At 43.5% G+C, this 14,653-nt stretch overlaps 1 protein-coding gene across 1 annotated transcript in view; it reads right to left on the reverse strand.

Moving 5' to 3' along the window:
- The window catches only part of vps35l (VPS35 endosomal protein sorting factor like), a 164,894-nt gene that overhangs the window by 140,715 nt on the left and 9,526 nt on the right, over positions 1–14,653 (reverse strand). The window contains exons 2-6 of the mRNA XM_070900915.1: positions 7,973–8,072; positions 6,751–6,939; positions 5,136–5,258; positions 4,315–4,339; positions 4,124–4,200 (exon numbers count right to left, since the gene is read on the reverse strand). Coding sequence (XP_070757016.1) covers positions 4,124–4,200; positions 4,315–4,339; positions 5,136–5,258; positions 6,751–6,939; positions 7,973–8,072 — 514 coding nt within the window. The remainder of the gene's footprint in view (positions 1–4,123; positions 4,201–4,314; positions 4,340–5,135; positions 5,259–6,750; positions 6,940–7,972; positions 8,073–14,653) is intronic.

Below are 14,653 nucleotides of genomic sequence, written 5' to 3' on the forward strand. Positions count from 1 at the left end.
CCCGATCACTCATCGGTGGCGTCAGTGCAGTGGGTGAAGAGTTGACGGTCCTGACGGGAGAAATAGCAGTAATGACACAGGAACTTAGGGAGGGAATGTGGGAGGGAGTGCAATTGACGGCTCAGGCCGTCAGGGAGGGCATGCAAGTGTCGGCACAGGCCATCAGGGAGGGCCTGGTTGAGGTAGCTGCTGCAATAAGGGCACACAGCCCGGCCAATCAAATGACACCCCCATGAAGAAGTGAACATTCACAGATATGGATGAGACATAGTTGCAGCCTTTCTTTGCTGCTTTTGTTTTTGATGGAGCTGTAGTAGCGTTTTTCAAATTGAAATTGTTTTGTAAGATTTGTAACTTTACAACTTAAGTGATCTTATGGTTTTTAAGTGATCTTCAAGAGTCATAATAAAAAGTATAGTTTGATACAACAAATATATTAGTGACATTAACTTTTCAATAAAATATTTTTTCATTAAAACTGTTTCATGTTCCATTAACACAACACAACGTAGGAACAACTGCAAAGAATAAACATGTCCATGCGCAACAGTGGTCGCAGAGCCCTCAGGCATCAGTAGTTGAAGCGTTCACGGATGAGCTGCTGGTGCAAGTCTCGAGCAATCGTTAAAGGGGCACGATGGACGGCCCTCCTCCGACCTCGTGCTCCAGCATCAGGCACTTGCATGCTTTCCTGATCATCGTCATCATCCACATCCTGCTCTTCCGTAATACTATCATCATGCACTGGACCCTCACGTTGATCTTCTGGTTCCACTACCAGCTCCTGCTGCCTCATGATGGCTAAGTTATGAAGCATGCAGCACACAACAGTGAAGTGACCGACAATCTGAGGAGTGTATAGCAACTGTTCTCCAGAATGGTCCAGGCATTGGAATCGCTGTTTCAATATGCCAATGGTCCTCTCAATGATGGTGCGCGTCGCAATGTGCGCCGTGTTGTTTTGACGGTCAGCTTCTGTCCGTGTCACGCGTAGGGGCGTCATGAGCCAGGTGGTCAGCCCTCCCTTTGTCTCCCATTAGCCAGCTCTGCCCTTCTGGCTGCTGCTCAAACATGTCAGATAGAACGCTGTCGCGTAGGATGAACACATCGTGGGTGCTGCCAGGATATCTCGCATCGACTGACATGATGCGCTGCTTGTCGTCACACACGAGCTGCACATTGATAGTGGAAACCTTTCCTATTTCGGTACTGCTCAGAATCCTCCACAGGTGCTCGCAAGGCTATGTGGGTACAATCAATGCAGCCCTGTACCTTTGGGAAGCCGGCAATCCTGAAGAAGTCCACAGCCCTCTCATGGATCGCTTGTGCGGTCATTGAGAAATTGATGGTTATTCCTTCGCGCATACAGTGCAGCCGTGACCTGGTAAACGCAGGCATGTATTGCACGTTGAGAGATGGCACACACATCTCCAGTTGTAGCCTGAAACGATCCCGAGGCATAGAAAGAAAGTGCAGTTGTTACCTTCACTTCAACAGGCAAGGCAGTTGGCGTTCTACTTCTGGGCTGCAAATCTGCTCTCAGCAACAACTTCTCTGCAGAAACGCAGCCTTTTGACACAATCAGCCTCGCTCATGTCCAGGTACGAGCGCCTGGCTCGATATTGTCGACGTGGGTAAGGTCTCCTGCCCATTGACCTACGGGCTACGACGTTCCTGGTGCGGTGAGCTCTAATCAATTCTCTCCTATGCAGTGAATTGATGGCGAACCATTGCATAATACGTGGTATTGACAATGCAGCACCCATTCTGCAAATTTAAGTTTAAAACTCTATGTGGCTGCCTCTCCCTGTCCCTGGCCAAATGGCTTCAGTCCCCCTCACAGCTCGAAGGCTGCTTGATTGCTGTGTCTTTGCCTGCCGTCCAGTCACTGACGATGCCCCTATCCCGTGGCTAAATGGCCTCCGTCCCCTCACAGCTCGAAGGCTGCTTGCTGCATCTTCGGCTGCCGTCCAGTCACTGACGATGCCCCTATCGCGTGGCCGAATGGCCTCAACTCCCTTCGAAAGCTGTGTGCGTGTTGCTTCTTCGGCTGCCGGCCAACCACTGATACCGCCCCTATTGCATGGCCGAATGGCCTCAACCCCCTTCAAAAGCTGCGTGTGTGTTGCTTCCTCGGCTGCCGGCCAGCCACTGACGGAAGGAAGGCCTGCCTGAAGCACCGCAGCTCGAAGGCGGCTTGCTGCCGCTGTTGGGGCTGCCGTCGAGACACTGATGCCACCCCTGCCTATCTCCAACATGAAAGGCCTGCCTGAAGCACAGCAGCTCGAAGGCTGCTGCTGTTTCACACAGGTAGGAACATGGATTATTTAATCTTTTCTTTGCTTATAAATTTTTATTCAGGTTGGATCTTTATTTGTATAAGTATGACTTTCCTTCCCCCCACCACCCCCCCTCCTCCTCCTCCTCCTCCTCCTCATTCCCTACGCCTAATTTGTAACCTAAGCCTGATTTTCTAAGTGTAGACAAGGTTTTTTCGAACGTACAAAAATCTTCACTTACTCCATTCCAAGTTAGTTTGGAGTAAGTTTTCACTGCCTAAACTTTGAAAACTGACGTAAGTGGCTGGACACGCCCCCTTTTGAAAAAAAAATTGTTCCAAAGTGAAACTGTTCTAACTGACTCGAACTGGAGCAAACTAAATGCCGAGAATTCAAATTTCTTAGATACTCCATTCTAAACCAGTTGCTCCAAAAAAGCAGGAGCAACTCAGGCTGAAACTTGGCTCCATATGTACTATAATCATATGTATGAAAAATATAACCTATAGTCAGCCTCTAGACCCATTAGCTGCCTCAGATATATCGAAAACCTGTATCAGTGATCCAAGAAAATCTTAGAATAAATTTTTTTTTAAATATTTAAACATTCTTTAAAAAGTAAACTATCTGCAACAGTTTTGAAATATGCAACCTACAGCCTCATCATTTAAATCAACTTCCTTTCTTAAATTATTATTCTTTCTGTTTAATTATTGCTGGCATTTACCAATGGTTGGAAGAAAACAAATAGAAGTCATATAGGGCCCAAGTTTCCACAGGATAAAAAACGGGCGCCCCTCCGGGCGCCAGAAAAAAACCGCGCTATTCTCGAGCGCTTTGCAGCTCCTTGTCTGTTTGGCTCGGCGCCCAGGGGGGCGGAGCCTACACTCGCGCCGATTTTGTAAGTGGGAGGGGGCGGGTACTATTTAAATTAGTTTTTTTCCTGCCGGCAACGCTGCGCGTGCGCGTTGGAGCGTTCGCGCATGCTCAGTGTGAAAAAAACATTGACACTCGGCTATTTTTGTAGTTCTTTGTAGCTATTTAATTTTTGAACATTTTTTAATAAAATCACATTGCCATCAGCACATCAGCACAGAGGCTTCCCTTCTCACTGTCTCCTTTCCTTCCCCTCCCTCCCCGGCAACAAACGGCTGTCTCCTTCCCCTCCCTCCCCTCCGCGGTAACAAGCCGCTGTCTCCTTCCCCTCCCTCCCCTGCGCGACAACAAGCCGCTGTCTCCTTCCCCTCCCTCCCCTCCGCGGCAACAAACGGCGGTTTCCTTCGAACGATGGCTGAAGCACTTTCACACAGGTAGGAAGATGGTTTATTTAATCTTTTCTTTGCTTATAAATGTTTATTCAGGTTGGATTTATTTGTATAATATTTGTAGAAGTATAAGTAAGGATTTATTGTCGAATTTAATGAGTTCCCTTCCCCCCCCCTCCCTCCCACCTCGTTCTGGACGCCTAATTTGTAACCTGCGTTTGATTTTTTAAATGTGTAGAACAGGTTTTTTCAGTTCTACAAAATTCTTCACTTGCTCCATTCTACTTTAGTTTGGAGTACATTTTCACTGTGGAAACTTTGAAATCAGGCGTCAGTGGCCGGACACGCCCCCTTTTGAAGAAAAAATTCTGTTCTAAAGTAGAACTGTTCTACCTCACTAGAACTGCAGAAAAAAAAATGTGGAGAATTGCGATTTCTAAGATAGTCCGTTCTCCACCAGTTGCTCCTAAAAATCAGGTGCAAATCATGTGGAAACTTGGGACCATAATGTGTTTACTTTCTTCCCCTGTTCCACTAGGAACCAATTCAAAATTTTGATTTGAGAGAACTCTTATTTACCTCCTCTAGGTCATCTAACTCTTCTAAACGAGTCCTCACTTTTTCAGAAACAGCAGATCCAGGACTTGTAGCTTTACCTATATGAGGATATATAATAAAGAAGCAATTTTTAAAACCAAATCCTGAGAATTTTGAATGAAGGTTGAAAAAGTAGCATTTCACAATGAAGTAAATTTACTCCTGCTACTTACCTTTTTCAGATCCCATGAACAAATTCTGTAAATCAAAAAAAAAGATAATGGAAAAAGCAGAATCTATCCTAAAATATATAACAGAATGCTATTCTACTGTAGAAAACAAAACAAATAATTGAATACTCAATTCTTTAGTGTTCTGGCTGTCTGTAATGAAACTCTTCAAAGTGATATTTATGAATATTGCACAAATGATTACATTTGCTCTCCAAATGTTGCCCATCTTAATCAAGTTGGAAAAAAAATTCAATGCACTGTACAGAGAAACTGCAAATCACAGAATCACATTACTGCATTGTACAAGTACCATAATAGAAAAGTAATGTGACTCAATAGGAAACAGCACAAGTGGGCTCAATAAATTATATTAAAGAAATGCCATTTACAAAAAATGCGCAAGACTGTAATGCGTTATGAAAATAAACTACTAAAACCAGATGGAAATAGAATACATTCTGCCCACGTTTCTCAGTCATTTGGGTTACTTCAATTAGCTGTTAGTTTTGTGTACACATCTGGATTACCAAACAAGAAACTGTCAAATCATAAAATCTGAAAGCTATGGTTAGTCCATTGGGAGGTATACTTTTCAAAACACAGAAGAGCTGGACAGTTTGACAGTAAAGATATGCAATATGTAAATATTAAACACAATATAATTAAGCATGTTTAAAAATAGCTACATTAGAGGCAGTTGTCTGAATTGTTTCATTGTTATTTAATTGTAATTTCTCATTAGAATTTGAGGCAATATTATAGGATACAGCCAAATCTTTAAATACTATTACAAAATATAGAAAATTGTCTGAAGGTCTTACTATGGATAGCTTTTCTGTGGTTGTGTATCGTGCAAGTATATAACTGCGTTTCCCAGACCATGGTTCAAAGTCAATCCCTACTGCTGTATCCTCTTCTCTGTCACGCTGCTTTTTACCAGGATCCTGTGTAATATAATCCAAATGATGGGTATCAAAGCAAATAAAAACAAGCTGTGCCATTTACAATGTCTGTAAAATAGAATCCCTTTCTGAACAAGGTTGAGTTTTGACAAAAGCAAGTCTTAATTTAAATGCGATGATAGCAAACCTACACAATTGTTCATTTAATATAGAACACCTTTACCCAACATTAGATTACAGGTGGTGTTAAAAAGAGCTCAGATTAGTTGGAAATCATTGCAAAGTCCATGACCAATGTGTTTTCTTCAACTTATTTTAAGCTACATGTGCTGAGCTTTCTTTCATTCTGTATACTTTCCAAAAAGTTTGAAACTTATCAAGCTCTCATGAAATTGCAGAAATAAACAGTGAAGCTTTAAATGTATTGATTCACCCTTGAACTCAAAAGCAACACCCAATCCCAAAAATGCAACAATACCTATTTCTCGCATTTTTAAAACTTCTACTAACGCCTTGGGACATTTTACGTTAAAAGGCGCTATATAAATGCAGGTTGTTATAGGCAATGCTGGGAAAGCTGCATTTATTGTCCATCCCCAGCGGCCTTTAGAATACAGTAGTGGACCATCTTGAATTTGCTCGATAGTATAAGGTTTAAAATGTATTCTCAGACAGAAGATCCACATTGGGATGTGTTATCATTGCCTATTTCATGGACATACTTGCGTTCTGTCCTTTACTTCTGCTCTTTTGAGAATCCCGATTATAAAATCGCTCAACATTGGTGGCCATGCCTTCTGTTGCCTAGGCCCTAAGCTCTGGAATTCCCTGCCTAACCTCTCTGCCTCTCTTTTCTCCTTCAAGATGTTCCTTAAAACCTACCTCCTCTTGCCCTAACTTCTCCTTATGGGACTCGGTGTCAATTTTTTAATCTCCTAATACTCCTGTGAAGCACCTTGGGACGTTTTATGTTAAAGGCGCTATATAAATACAAGTTGTTGTTGTTTAGAAATCCACTTTTCAGTTTGAAGTTCAGAAGCATCAGCTCACACAGATACGGATTGCTGCAAAATGAGTAACTGAATAATACCAAATACACCGCCAGTTGGTTCGCTGGTTCTTGATCCCTGGCTTAGCGAACACTCACTCTTGATTGCAGACAGACAGCATGCTGCTAGTCTGCAATCAAGTGTGAGGTACAGACCTCAAGATCAGGTGCCCAGTCAGCAAGTGAGGAAAGAATGGCAGCGATCCCATCTAACAGAACATGCCAACATTCTGGCGTTGCTAGCAATAAAATGGAAGCCGTGAATATGCCACTCACTATTACCCAACTGTTGTCCAAGCTCACAACTCGAAAGGGGAGGATTCAAATTTATTTTAGAATCTGGTCAGAATAGCAAAGAATAAGTAAATTGTAAAAATTAAAATGCAATTCAATAAGAACATTCATATCTTTGTAATGTAGGTGACAATTTTACCCAATTTAGCTAAAGTCAAAGATATAATGGCACAGCCATTATTTTTAAAATACCGTATTGATGTTGCTTTTTCCTGTCATGGTTGCAGATGAGAGGGGATCTGCTGTTGCGGCAAATAGTGATAGAGGGTCACTGCCATCCAGCATGCTGCTCAGAGGATCCACCATCGAGCTCGAGGAAGAAGAAGAGGTAGACGAGGTACTTCCTTTACGGACAACTTTCTTCGTCTTTGATTCGGTGACCTACAAAAGGATTATCAAATAAATATATTACTTTACTATATTAACTCTCATTAATGCATCTTTGCAATTTGGTGCCATGTTAATTTGCAGTTTAATTAAATAGACAAACATTTTTTATAAGATACCCTGAATGATGTAGTAAAGATTTACTAAATAATTTCATATGCAACCGAAAATGTGTGGTGTGTGTACTGGCTGCTTTGCCTTAAGTGAAATTGTTGAAATATTTGTTGCATTTTCCCCCAAGCAAGATTAATCTTAAAAATGAAAGTTAAACTTCTCTCCTTCCAAAAAAGTTATTACTGTTATTACATGATTTTGGTTTTGTCAATTTACAGTTGTGTAAACAGGTTAGGTCTTAATTTAAAAATTCACCCTTTTACTCAAAATATGCAATTCATATGGATTTTGCTCTCCCCCTTTACCAAAAATACCATTGCCAAATAAGTGAAGATTTTGATTCAATATTGCAAAGAGCCAAGACTTTGCTGTCCACCAAAAATGACAATACAAGTCCAAGAAGGAAAGGTGCAACACTTAGTACCTCAGTCATGTCTTCTGCTTCCACCAATAGATCTCCATTTTAATCCCTAGTCAGCTCTACCACCCCTCTACCACCCCTCTTACTATTGATAGGCCTATGGATGACCTTAGCATTCCCTTTTATTTTAGCCGAAAATCTATTCTCGTACCGTCTCTTTGCCCCTCTTATTTCCTTTTTCACTCCTCCCCTGTACATTTTATATTCAGTCTGATTCTCCCTTGCATTACCAAGCTGGCATCTGTCATATGCCCCCTTTTTCTGCTTCATCCTACTCTCTCACTCCTTCGTTATCCAGAGAGCTCTGGCTTTGGTTGTCCTCCTTTTCCCCCTTGTGGGAATGTATCTGGAGTGCTGTATCACAATCACACATAATACAAGATATAATGCTGATAATTGTGAATTTAATATAACCACACTGTCTTATGTTTACTAACAAATTCACTTTATAATTTACAGATGAGGACAGTAGAGTGTTGTTGGGGAACATACAGTAATAAGTTTCAGAGGATGGAAGTCGCCATATTCCAGAGGTACAGCCTCGAGGCAGCATGCTTCCAATTCAGCTTTGTAATTACGGTCTCTGGAATACCTTCAAGCAAAACAAAAATGAAATCAGATTTATAACTTTCACTAAATGCTATCTTTAGCATATGTAATTCTTTTAGTCACATTTCACTGCAACGATCCCTCTGAGGGCGAGCTGATCCATATCAAATTCCCCTCCTTGTTAAAACAGATTTCTTGTCCCCCGACAGTCTTCCAACAAACTGGAGACCGACTTGCTCAGGGCACAATTGCTAGAAAATTCTGTTTGCCGCTATCCAGATAAAAAGCAGACATATTTTAAGAAAAAGTACAGTAAAATATCACATAGTACGTCAGTAAGTACACAGTATAACTGACAATTTATTCTTATAAAGGCACTTTACAAAGAAAAAAAATACCACAACTGCTATATCTACCAAAAAACTACTTTATCCATCTAAAAGCGTAAGAAATGTACTCATTAGTTATTTATAAATAACTGAGTTTTACAGTCTCAAATTTGAGCCGCTCGGCTAAAAAAATGTTACAGCATGTAGATAATGCAAAAGTAAAACACTTTGCACTCAGTCAAAGCAAATGACAGCAAACTACAGCAATCTATTATACAAACTGACTGGGAGATGTTCTCAGTTTAGATCAAGATGATTAAACCTGAAGGCAATTTCTCAGCATTTATACTCACCTCTACCCTAAACTGGCTGTGTCAGGGAAAGAAGTGATTGGTTTGAAATCAGTCTGTTTACACAGTTTGGGCACTAATCACGCTAGCCCGGATTTTGCGGTCAGACTTTGGGCTTTTGCACTGGAACTTTAGACAGTCAAAACAGTGCGGCGCCCTCTACAGATGATCTGGCACCTGTGTGAACAGGACAATGGTGTGTTTCTTTAACCACACAGATTGAAGAATCCTTACAGATACACACAGAATCTAAGCCGGGAAGTAAAAGTTAGAATATTTAATTCAACGCCAAATGTACAGAAGGCAAAAGAGAGAAGGAAAGAAAGATGTGGTTGAGAGAGATAAGAGAGAAAGAAAAAAGTTTACTTTAATATTAATATTTAATTTTTTTAAATCTACAATAATTAAAATCTGAAGAATGAGACTCCATTCCTTTAAAAAAGGTAATTTTTAGTGCCAGAGATGTTGTTTGGCAGTAATTAAGACATACCACACCATTAAAAATTCACTTGCACTTGAATGGACATGCCCTAACTTTTTCCTAGCATATATAGTGGGTATCTAGTGGGTAAGTACTACAAATTCTAGCCCTTCCATGTACGTGAATGCCAAGTCTCTCGATGAGATACTGTCAGAGCGAAGCTGGTGAAGGAGTAGGACAACTTGGACACAACTTCCTGATTTCTGCATTTAACTGCACAAGTGCGGTCTCCAGAAGTTGCTGTCTGATTTACTCCTGGATAGCGGCCAGCATTGATGGTCTCACCGTTATTTCTACCGCAAAATCCGGACCATTATTCAACTTTAAACCAGTAACATAAGAGCTGTTTTTTATTCTTACCGAGGGTGAAGTAAAATAACTACCATCTGAATCAGAAATGTTGGGAGTAAATTATAGCATTGAATCCGCGGTGCTCACACGCTGACCTGGCAGCTGCCACCACAGTTCAGAGTGCTGGAGTTGAAATTTGCAAATCAATAGCTGTGTGTAAAGAGGTTACCTAGCGGGGTAGGACGAAAGGTTTTCACAGATATCCATCATGACCACAAAGCACCGCGAGATATTTTACTCATTGTGCTAACATGAGACTATAAGAAAAAGGATCTTGCAAAGCACGAGTCTCATCGCAGAGAGCATGCAGAAAGCAAGCGCAGACAGTGGAAGGAGCATGCGGCAAACCATACTCCCCAACCATCCTGTCATTCAATGACTGTCGGTCCCACCTGTGACAGAGACTGTAATTCCTGTATTGGACTGTTCAATCACCTAAGAACTCACGTTTAGAGTGGATTTCGGAGGATGAAGGATGAAGGATGAGGAGGAGGATGAAGGAGGAGGATGAAGATGGAGGAGGATGAAGATGGAGGATGAAGATGAGGATAATGATAAAGGATAGAGGTAGTCTGAACAGCAGCGGCCTAGAGATAATTAGCACTCTAAAAGGAAATAGGGTACACTGGGGTGGACACAAAGGTGTTTAAAAAAAAAGCTGACAGGAATGAAATAAAAGTTGAAGTAGAAGTGGAATCTGTTAGGAATCAAAGTAAAGCTGTTAACACAATAGCAAATGGGAGCCTGAAAATAAGTAGTAGAGCGAAGCCTATGAGGCAGAAGAAACAAAAAAATTACCAAAATATTGAGCGTGCTTCAAGGAATGATCTAATATAGAGGAACAGCAGTAGAAAGAGGACAAAGCCACCAAGTTACCAATAGCGGGACACAAAGAAAATGGTTCTAAATGTTGGGACTGGATGAATTCCACACAGGGGTAGGTCATAAAGTGTCTCCAATTATTGGGCCCAAGTTTCCACAAGAAAAAAAAACGGGCGGCCCTCCGAGCTGGGCGCCCGTTTTTCGCGCCTAAAAAAATCCTCGGTATTCTCCACCTACTTACAGGTCCTCTGGCCCTCGGCGCAGCCAGCACGAGCTGTAGGGGGCGCGGAGCCAGGTCCCGGCGCTGAAAACAGTGCCGGGACCTCTGCACATGCGAGCAAGTGCAGTAGCTCCAGGCGCCGAACTGTGTGGGAGGGGCCCGAAGCACGCAGCCCCTAGCCCTGGCTGAATGGCCTCACTGGGGCTGCGTGAATGAGGCTCCTCCCACGGCCAGCTCCTGTTCCCTGCCCCCGACAAGACCAGACACTCGCTTCCCCCGCGCCGACCAGGCCCGTCTCTCTCTCTCTCTCTACACAGGTAGGAAGATGGTTTATTTAATCTTTTCTTGGCTTATAAATGTTTATTCAGGATGGATTTATTTGTATAATATTGGTAGAAGTATAAATAAGGATTTATTGTCGAATTTAATGAGTTCCCTTCCCCCCCCCCCCCCCCCCCCCCCCCCCCCCCTCCTTCTGGACGCCTAATTTGTAACCTGCGCCTGATTTTTTTTAAAATGTGTAGAACAGGTTTTTTCAGTTCTACAAAAATCTTCACTGGCTCCATTCTACTTTAGTTTGGAGTACATTTTCACTGTGGAAACTTTCAAATCAGGCGTCAGTGGCCAGACACGCCCCCTTTTGAAGAAAAAATTCTGTTCTAAACTAGAACTGTTCTACCTGACTAGAACTGCAGAAAAAAAAATGTGGAGAATTGCGATTTCTAAAATAGTCCGCTCTCCACCAGTTGCTCCGAATAATCAGGTGCGAATCATGTGGAAACTTGGGCCCCTTAAGAGGAGATCACTAATACAAGGAATGAGACATGGAGAAGAGGGGTACCTAAAAAGTGTAAGCTAAAAAGGCAAGAAGCCAAACTGAGAAAGGAAGTCAGTAATGAGATTTTCAACAGATAAGGGCATTAAACAGGTAGTACCTCTGAATTTTACCTGCAGACCTGCTGGGAGCGATGGGTACAGAAACGCACGGGAAACCCAGAAACCTGTGGAGTCAACCTCTCTGGCACTGAAAAATTACTACAAGTGCAGAGTCTCATTTCTTCAGGTTTTAATTGTTAGTGATTTTAAAAATGTTAAATTAAAAAAACTTTTCCTTTCTCCTTCTCTTAATCCAGTCTTTCCCTCTCATTGGGCTCAATTTTCTCCAGTGATTCGCTGTTTTTTTTTGGACTAAATTTAAAAATCCAAGTTTTCCCAATCTTTGTGCGCCAGCGTAAATCAGTTAGTTACGATTTTTTTAGGTTAGATTTTTTTGTATCATGTGGGCATAACCTGATGTCTGCGCCAGTTTTTATGCAAGTTTGGCCAATTTTAATTTCTCCTCAGACGGCATATGTGACCACTCCCGAAAAACCTTCTGAGCACATTAAAAAATCAGCGCAGAAAGACGCTGGCAGAATCGGTCCCTCACCCAGACACGAGCTCGGCTTGAACAGAAGCCTGGGGTGGGGGGGGCGGCGGCGGCGGGGGGGGGGGGGGGGGAGAAACGGGACGGCTGTGCAAGGCGAATGGAAGGCATGATAAGTCTACAACGCGCATCAAATGAAGCCCGGTGGGGGGGGGGGGGGGGGGGGGGGAAACCAAGGGGAAAGAGGGGTGGAGGTGTCCCGATTATTATGCCTGCTCAGACCTGGGTGTGATCCATACTAAGGTGTTGACCTTGGGGAGAGAGATCAAAGAACCTTGTCCTGCCTGCCATTTTGAGCTTCTTGCAAAGGTAAAATTTAATCATGGGGGCAATACTGACAATGCCATACCTAGTGCAAGCCTTTTACATGATGGTGCTGCGGAGGAGACAACTGATTCGACGTCATCGCATGAGGAACCTCAGAGCACGTAGAGTGATGGGCAGGAGGCCTTACTCACATCGGGTATGTCAAGACAGGCTTTCGTACCTGCACCTGAGTGATGCAGATGGTGTCAGAAGGCTGCGTTTCCACAAAGAAGTTGTAACTGAAATCTGTGAGTTAGTAAAAGCAGACCTGTAACCTAGAAGCATCAGGAGGACTGCTTTGTCAGTTGAAGTGAAGATTACAGCTGCACTTTCATTCTATGCATCTGGATCATTCCAAGCTACAACTGGGAATGTGTGCGCCATTTCTCAACATGCAACACATTTGCATTCGGCAGGTGACTGCTGCACTATATGCCCGGAGGAATGACTACATAAAGTTCCCCATGACCACCTAGGCAATGCGTGAAAGGGCTGTGGGCTTCTCCAGGATTGCTGGCTTCCCAAAAGGTACAGGGCTGCATTGATTGTACCCACAATCGCCTTGCAAGCACCTTTGTAGGATTCTGAGACGTACAGGAATAGAAAAGGCTTCCACTCCATGAATGTGCAGCTCGTGTGTGACGACATGCATCGCATCATGTCAGTTGATGCAAGATACCCTGGGAGCACCCATGATGCGTTCATCCTACGCGAGAGCATTATATCTGCCATGTTTCAGCAGTAGCCAGAAGGGCACAGCTGGCTACCGGGAGACAAAGGGAACGGCCTTGCCACCTGGCTCATGACGATCCTACACATAACTCGGGCGGAAGCTGACCGGGACTACAACATGTCGCACATTGCGACGCGCAACATAATAGAGAGGACCACAGGCATCTTGAAACAGCGTTTCCGATGTCTGGACCAATCCGGAGGCCACTTGTAATACGTCCCTGAGATTGTTGGTCAGTTCACTGTTGTGTGCTGCATAACTTAGCCATCATGAGGCAGCAGCAGCTGGTAGTAGAAGACCCACCTGAGGTGAGAGAGTGACTGATGAAGATGAGGAAGATGCAACGACGAGGAGGACGAGGAAGCCATGCAACTACCTAAACCCGGAGCACAACAGCGGAAGAGGGTGAGCCGTTGTGCCCCTTTAACGATTGCTCGAGCCTTGCGCCAGCAGCTCATCAGTGAGCGCTTTGCTGCCTGAAGGCTCAGCGGCAACTATTCCAAATGGACCATGTCTACTGTTTGGACCCGTTCCGTAATGTTGTGTTGATGGAACAAATGATGGAAATGATTCTTGTTTACTTCCAAAAAGTTGTGTTAATAATGGAACAAATAATGTAAATGATTCAGTTATAATGCAAAATATATTTTATTCAAAAGTTTAACATTTGTTTGTACTTAAATAAAAATATTCTTGTATCAAACTTTAAACTATTTAGTCAAGATCACTACAAACTTGTAAACTTACAAAAAACTTTTAATTTGAGAACAGTTACAACAATAACAACAGCAGCAGCAAAGAAAGGCTACACCCATCTCTCCTCCACCTTATTCTAAGACCGCCCGCTGCGCTTGGTCTTGGTGACTCCACTCCTGCCCGCAGGCAGCGGCGCAGCGTTTCTCGGGTTGGTACCAAGCTTAATCTTTCAAACATCTCAGGTAATATGCACTTCTTGAGTGGGGGCAGGTGGTAATGTGGAGGGCCCAGCTTGGGCCTCTTCAGAGGCTGGTCTGGGGATTGGAGTGGAAGTGGCAGTTGATTCGGTCAATGGGCGCGGGGTCTGGGCATGTTCCCTTACTGCAGCAGCTAACTCCAACATTCCCTCCCTCATGTTCACTGACAGTGTCTCAGCTACCGGTTGCATGCCCTCCCTCATGTTTAGCAACAGTGTGTCCATTATCTGAAACATTCCCTCCCTCATGTTCACTGACAGCGCATCAGCTGCCTGCAACATTCTCTTCCTCGTGTGCACCAACATTGTTTCGGCTGACTGAGACATTCCTTCCCTCACGTTACTGAAAAAGTGTTCCAATTTTTCGTGAGAGCGTTGTTACTTCTCCAGACAGTCCAGATACCTCATCACCCACCCCACTGATGGTGTCCAGGAGTGACCAGATAAGGTCAATGTTCTCTGCACTCATTACCATCATCTGAACCACATCTCTTAGATCCTGCACCTCAGGAGAGCGCCGTCGAGGTCTCCTTCCCCTTTTCACCCTGGATGTGCCTCGCTGCATCCCACTGGAATCCCCAGCCTCGGGCAGTGGGAAACCAACACTCGTACCACTCAGGGAAGGGGCTGGTACCTCAATGGACAGCACCTGCA

The sequence above is a fragment of the Pristiophorus japonicus genome, chromosome 15 (genome assembly GCF_044704955.1).
Source record: "Pristiophorus japonicus isolate sPriJap1 chromosome 15, sPriJap1.hap1, whole genome shotgun sequence".
Lineage (NCBI taxonomy): Eukaryota > Metazoa > Chordata > Chondrichthyes > Pristiophoridae > Pristiophorus > Pristiophorus japonicus.